Source organism: Quercus lobata, chromosome 3 (genome assembly GCF_001633185.2).
Source record: "Quercus lobata isolate SW786 chromosome 3, ValleyOak3.0 Primary Assembly, whole genome shotgun sequence".
Classification (NCBI taxonomy): domain Eukaryota; kingdom Viridiplantae; phylum Streptophyta; class Magnoliopsida; order Fagales; family Fagaceae; genus Quercus; species Quercus lobata.
Window position 1 is genome coordinate 15,349,331 of NC_044906.1, and position 6,858 is coordinate 15,356,188.

Sequence of the window (6,858 nt, forward strand, 5' to 3'; positions counted from 1 at the left end):
AGTGTTTGGTACAATACTTGAAAATTAAAAATATGTATTTGAAAATGTTTAAAAATACATGTGAGTGAAAAAATGTGTAAAAATATATACAATATTGTTTAAAAATTGAAAAGATGTATTTAAGAAGGGGGTAAGAAACGGGCCTAAACCTTCTTCTTTTTTTAATTAAAAAGTTAAATGGGACCATTCCTTGTTTCTCTTCTTTTTAAATTGGCCCAAAGATAAGGCCACTTCGTGCTTCTTTAGTCTGTACTCTACACTCTGTACATCTCTAGCTCTCTTGCTTTCCCTATAACTTTACTCCTTAGCCAAACGCTTTTGCAGGAGCGATCGAGAAAGATAGACAGATCTCCATTCTTATCCAAAGAAGTGAGTGTCTCTGTGATCTCTCTCTCTATTTTGTGTAGTATTTTAGCTTGTGAATTGTTTGAATATCAGGTTTCACTTGAAGCATGCATATGTAGTCAGTTAAACATCTCTCATGGAAGGGTTCGTTACTCTTTCCAGTAACATGTTTGATATCTGCTACAAAATTTTGTTTATATAATGGGCACGTAATTTTATTTGATCTGCCACAGATTTGCTACTGTTGATATGAAAAAGATATTTTAGTTGCCACCAAAATGATTTACACTTCATGTCAACTTAATTTGCCCCATTGAATTGTTATTCTTATTGAGCCTGAATAAGAGAATTTGTTAATTGGCCATTTTTTAAAAAAAAATGGTATGAAAATGTAAAAAATTGTTAAAAAATTAGTTTTTTTTTTTTTTTCATAAAAGTTTTTAAAAATATAGGGGTATTTGGTAAAATACTTAAAAACTAAAAACATATAATTGAAAACATAGTGTAAAAATATATATATGAGGGAAAAAACGTATGAAAAAATATGTAATGTTACACGTAGGAACATAGTTTCTAAAACATTCCCTTAGAGCATTCTTATTCTGTTTTCCAAACTTAAAACTTATTTTATTTATTTTACTATCTAATTTTATTATTCACCCACTATTCCGGTTTTTATTTTTATATATAATTCATTAAAATAATATAAAATATAACATTAAACAATATAAACCATTCACTCATCTCTTTCCTCTCTTCCCCTTTCCTGTCTCTCTCCGGTAAAGCCACACATCCACCTTCCACCAAAAATCAGCCACAAACACCAACTCTTCACCACCAAAATTACCCCCCCAAAAAAAAAAAAAAAAAAAAAAAAACATTTGCCACCACCACCACAATCAATACCCGTCCCAAAATCAAACCCCATAAAAAAAATAAAAAAAATCAACCACAGCAGCCACCATCCCCACAGGCCACAACCACCACCACCATCACCGACCACCAAAATCATAGAGAGGGAGACCCAAACAAGACAGAGAGACAAGTCAAAAACCACTGCTGCCAAATCCACCACCGCTGCCAAACCCAGCCACCACCACCACCTCCAATACACAATAACCCACAAAATTGACCTAACCACGCTCAAACAATCTACACCAATCTACAAAAACCCACAAAACCGATCTTTACCGATCTAAAAACCCACAAACCTTGCTCAGCCCACGGACCCACCTCACGCTCAGCCACCGCTGATCTCCACCCTTCTGAGGGTGAGAGCAAGGTCTGAGAGAGAGAGAGAGGAGAGAGGGAGAAAGAGAGAGCAAGGTCATAGAAAGGGAGCGAGAGTGAACAGTTGGCAAGAGAGAGAGAGATGAGATAGAGAATGAGGAGAGAGCATGTAATTTTTTTTAATTTATATGGAGAGAGAGAGAGTGAGAATAAAATATTATTTTCGGTTTGAGTGAGAATAAAATATTATTTTCGGTTTTACATCCATTGCTAAAGTAAGTTCTATATTTAAGAACTGACTGTTCATGGGTTGTAAATTTTTTTAGAAATGTATACCCGGATGGAGCTGTGTTTTGGCTGGTTGGTGGGCAAAATAGCAACTGGGGGTGTAAACCCCCCAATGCTAATGCTTAGCGCATTTGTTAGATTTTTCCTTTATTACATGAGTTTCTTTTTATGCACAGGCAACACTGGTTTGAATTAGTTCAACATGATGAACCTCATACCACTATCATTCCTGTCAAAAATGGGCATTTATGACATTGAAATACACGGTGCAAACGTTAAGGTAAGCATAGTCGAAAATCCTGCTTTGGTTGGTGCTAAGATGGATGAGTTAAGATCTTCGTTACAAACTTCAGAAAGGCTAGTTGTTGGACTCGACGTTAAGTTTGTCAAAACTTTTGAGAATTTAAAAGATATAGGCAAGTTTTTGGTTCTTTGTGTTGGGAGTCATTGCTTGATGATCCAAATACCCGACCCGGAGAGGATATCTGAGACCCTTGGGCATTTTCTATCTGATGAGACTATTTGTTTTCTGGGTACCGGAATGAGCAAAATAGTTTCAGAGCTGGGCAGCTTAAGTTATTTGTCACTGGTTGCAGGCTCTATAGGAGCTTTCACCTGTCGACCTGTAAATTTTAAGACAGGTGTTGAAGTAGGCTTTTTGGCTGCTAAAATTCTGAAGAAACCGAATGTTGAGAATCATGGATTAGCGGAGTTGGCAGGTGAAGTTGGAATGGATATAAAGGAACCAATTGGTGAATGTCCTGACTGGGATGCTAAGGTGTTCTCAAATGAAGAGGTCAAGTATGCGGTGCACAATGCCTATACTTCTTATGTTATTGGGAATAAGCTCTTTGATATGCTCTAAGCCTCTAAAGGCCATCTTGTCTATGGGTTTGACTGCTTTAATTCTGTGTTGTTATATATGCTATATATGCTAATGTTGCATGTGATTTGTGTAATTCGAACTACTTTAATGAAATTTCTGGTTGTGTTTGGTTTGTCCTAAATCATATATAATAATTTATTCTGCTTCAATCTTCTCATAGAGAAACGTCTCAAAATTTCTGAGTTGATGGTTATTTGTCTTGGGATTTCTCCAAAATTGTGGAAGAATAGAAATTCAACTCGATTGAAATTTTTAATGAGTGTATCAAATCATCATTGATTATCATTTTGACAACTTGAAATTTCAACTTTTGTAAGCTAGTTTAGCACATAGTAGATTGTCAATGTTTGGCTCCTAATCTCTCATATGGACATGCGCCAAACATTTCTCTCTTACTCTATACCAAAATCAATTTTGGAAATTATATTTCAACTTGCCTTCACCATGTATCACTTTACTCAAGGTTAATTAAATGCATTTTTTTTATTATCTCTTTTTGTTATATTTTATACATGAACCATGTATTTGATTCTCTGTGCAAAATTAATTTAAATTTTGTTAGTATTAATTCATTGAGTTATGCGTTGAATCTGTCTTCATTTGAGCAAGTTGAGACTATTAGGTGAATATAATAAAATTGTAATGGACTAATAGTACATAAGATAAATTAGATTATATTGTTAAATGCTTTAAACTTTATATTATTTTTTCCCCATTTTAATTTTATTTTGTAGATAATGTTTCTTTTATTTGTAAATAGTTTTTAGTTAGAAGTGTATTAGAAAATATCAATTTGATTATGATAAATGGGAGGGGGGGGTGTGTGGAGGGCAGGAAGAGAGAGAATAGAGAACTACTTGAATATGATAAACTTGTTACTTGGAACATTAAAATGTAAGATAAAATTTATATGAAAGCTCCAAGAATTCATTAAAATAAAAAATTTAGAAAATAATGAAATATGAAAAGATCATAATAAAAATAATCATAATGATATCTAGGCTTTTGATATAATCATTCTAAATTCTTTTTCCTAAATGCATGTCACTTACAAAATTTCAGTAAACTACGAATGGAAAATATCGCTAAATTACAAGACTCATTATCTTTCATGTGAGTTAAGAAAGTAACAATAGACCATTGACATGATAAATTATGCTTAGTGTTTCATTAAACAATATTTCAATTTGTGGTATGAACAAAAATAAACATGAAGTTTTAAGGAGCTCAAGCTAATAAAATATTTTCTTAATGAATACAAAGTTTAAGCAATCACTGATAACCGAAATTTCTATGAATTCTCAATTGAACATGAGTTTTACTTGGGTTGGGATAGAATTAGTATACCATATTCTTACAGAACTTCCATCACTTGTAATAGCATCAGCTCATTACAATCACTCACCCTCCAAGTCATACTTTTACCTACCATATTTAGCAATTAAATGCAATTTATACCATGATTTTCGTAAATATTTTCCACTGCATATTAACTTAGTTGGTGATTTGTTTGTGCTACCACGCGTATTGCATGTTAATTGAATTAATTAATTAACTTGACTAATTAATTGGTTAATTTATCACAAATGATCAATACATTCTTGGCCTATCAAGTGTATCAGAGCAGGCATACTCTGATTAGGGTTAATCTTTGCTGTGTGATCCATTGACCCCTGTTTGTCATGGATAGAGGACAGTCTCTAATTATACCTCATTTATTTGATGGCACTAACTATGCATACTAGAAGGTACACATGAGTGCTTTCTTGTAGTCATTAGATGAAAAAGTGTGGCAAGCTATGGAGATAGGTTGGACCAAGCCAAAGGAAGTGCCGGCCGATTGGGATGATGTTAAAATCAAGGTGGCTAACTTCAACAGCAGGGTATTGAATGTTTTATTCAGTGCGGTCACAAATGAGGAGTTTAAGAAGATATCTTCCATTGAAACTGCAATGGAAGCATGGACCATCCTCCAGACAACTTATGAAGGAACTAAGGTTGTCAATGATTCAAAACTTCAAAGGCTCACTACAAGCTTTGAAGAGATTAAGATGGAGTTATTCGATGAGTTCTATGCCAAGTTCAAGGACATAGTGAACTTAGCCTTTAATCTTAGAGAAACCATTCACAAACCCAAGATTGTTAGAAAGGTGCTCAGATCTCTACCCGAGAGATTTCATGCCAAGATCACAGCAATTAAGGAATCAAAAGATATTGACAAAATTCCTTTGACAAAGCTGGTTGGCAATCTGCAAACCTATGAGTTGGATTTGACAAGGATTGGGAAATCGAGTAAGGGAAAGAGCATGACAGTAAAGGCCAAGAGCAGTGACACTGATGAGTCTTCAGACGATGAAGATTCTAAAATGAAATCCTACATCACAAGGCAATTCAAAAACTTCATGAAGAATGCCAATGGTAAAGGATTTGACAAAGACCGCAAGCAGTCCAGTTCGTCTCAGTTCAAGAGCCAAGACAAAGGAAAGAAAGATGCTAGAGATGGCGGTCAATACATTGTTCCCTTAGGACCAAAGTGCTTTGGGTGTCAAGGGTTCGGACACATGAAACAAGAGTGCCCAACTTATCTTAAGACCATTGGGAAAAGCAAGGCACTTGCTACTACTTTGAGTAACACTGAGCCTGAGGATGATTCAGATAACGAGGATGATGGAATCCTAAATGCCTTCACTACCACTGTAAATCCTACTGAGGGGATTGTTGAAGAAGTAGATGGAGAAGAGAAGTTGGTGGAGTCTAAGTTTGAAAAGATGGATGAATAAGATGACATCCACACAGCCTATGCAAAATTATACAAGGTCTCGGAAAAGCATGAGAAGTTGTATAGATTGGCCACCAAGAAGCTCAGTGATGTGGAGCTTGAACGAGAAGAAATCTCCACGAAGTTTGATGAAGCCAATCAGACCATTGGAGCACTGAGATTTGAGAATAATTTCTTGGCTGAGAAGACCAAGAAGCTTGAAGCGAAGTTATTTCAAGTTAGAGCTCAGCTGGAGAGGACTTCAAGTGCAAAGCTTGACGAGATGCTCAGCTTTTAGAAATCTACTTCTGATAGAACCGGTTTAGGGTATGATTTCTCTTCTCCTAGTATTGCTTCTTCTAGTACTACTGTGTTTGTTTCTCCTACTAATAATGTTGAATCTGAGAACTATGATGTCAAAATTGCTTTAACTAGTGAGAACATAGACAAGGGTAAATCTATCTTAGAAGCACCTCCTTGAGCTTGATAAGAAAAAGACTAAAAACCTTAGGGCTAAAAAGGGCAATACTCAAAAGTCTAAATAGGAGAAGCAACATCTCTGCCATCACTGTGGAGTGATGGGTCATACTCGACCTAATTTATATAAGTGGTTAGCCACTCAATAGAGCAACAGTATGACCTTATTGGGAAACCAGAATCAGTTTCTATCCTATCTTGCTCCTCTTGGAGATCTTCTCAAAGCCTCATGTTCCTTTCGAACTTGAACAATTTCAATTCTTCCCCCTCACTGCCGGATCAATGGTTCGCTAAAGGGAAAGGTTCTTCCAAGGTGTGGAAAGAAAAATGCTCAGAGTGATTTAGTCACTTTTCTCTCTCTCCCTCTATTTTGCTTACATTACTTATGTGTTTTGCTTTCCTGTTTTGAGTCAGTATGGTTTTATGCTTTGCTTTGTTTAACATGTTTTTGTTTGTTTGTTTTCATTTTTGCTTAATTTGTTTTTCATAAAAAAAAATAATAAAAAAAAATTGAAAAAAAAATACAAAAATAGTGTGTGTTTTATGTACCTTGGATGACCATTGAAACAAAGTTTTCTAAACTTTGTATCTTTTGTAGCGTAGATGAGCATCTTTATGCACAACTAAGCAAGTGAGTTTTGTGGCTCGTGTTTGTGATAAGTAACATTAAGTAATCTCTTGTACTTAACACTCGTATCACTCTCTTTGATGGGAAGAACTAGAAAATTCTAAGAGAAATGCATAAATAACCATCTCACCACTGTTACCCATCAATCATGAAATAACATATGTATGCTTCAGCATAGCAAAAGTGCAATGTTAATGACATCTGTATGCTTCAGCATAGCAAAAGTGTAATGTCAAAAGCTTATCA

The 6,858-nt window shown here is 35.0% G+C and overlaps 1 protein-coding gene across 1 annotated transcript; it reads left to right on the plus strand.

The window, feature by feature from the left end:
- Positions 1 to 222: 222 nt before the first annotated feature.
- Positions 223 to 2,898, plus strand: LOC115979398. The gene is made up of 2 exons (XM_031101424.1): positions 223 to 369; positions 2,040 to 2,898. The coding sequence occupies exon 2, from the start codon at positions 2,066 to 2,068 to the stop codon at positions 2,726 to 2,728; it is 663 nt and encodes a 220-aa protein (XP_030957284.1). The 5' UTR covers positions 223 to 369; positions 2,040 to 2,065; the 3' UTR covers positions 2,729 to 2,898.
- Positions 2,899 to 6,858: the final 3,960 nt, after the last annotated feature.

Excerpts from the sequence above, each read along its gene's own strand:
- LOC115979398 (XM_031101424.1), top strand. The coding sequence starts at position 2,066 with ATGATGAACCTCATACCACTATCATTCCTGTCAAAAATGGGCATTTAT.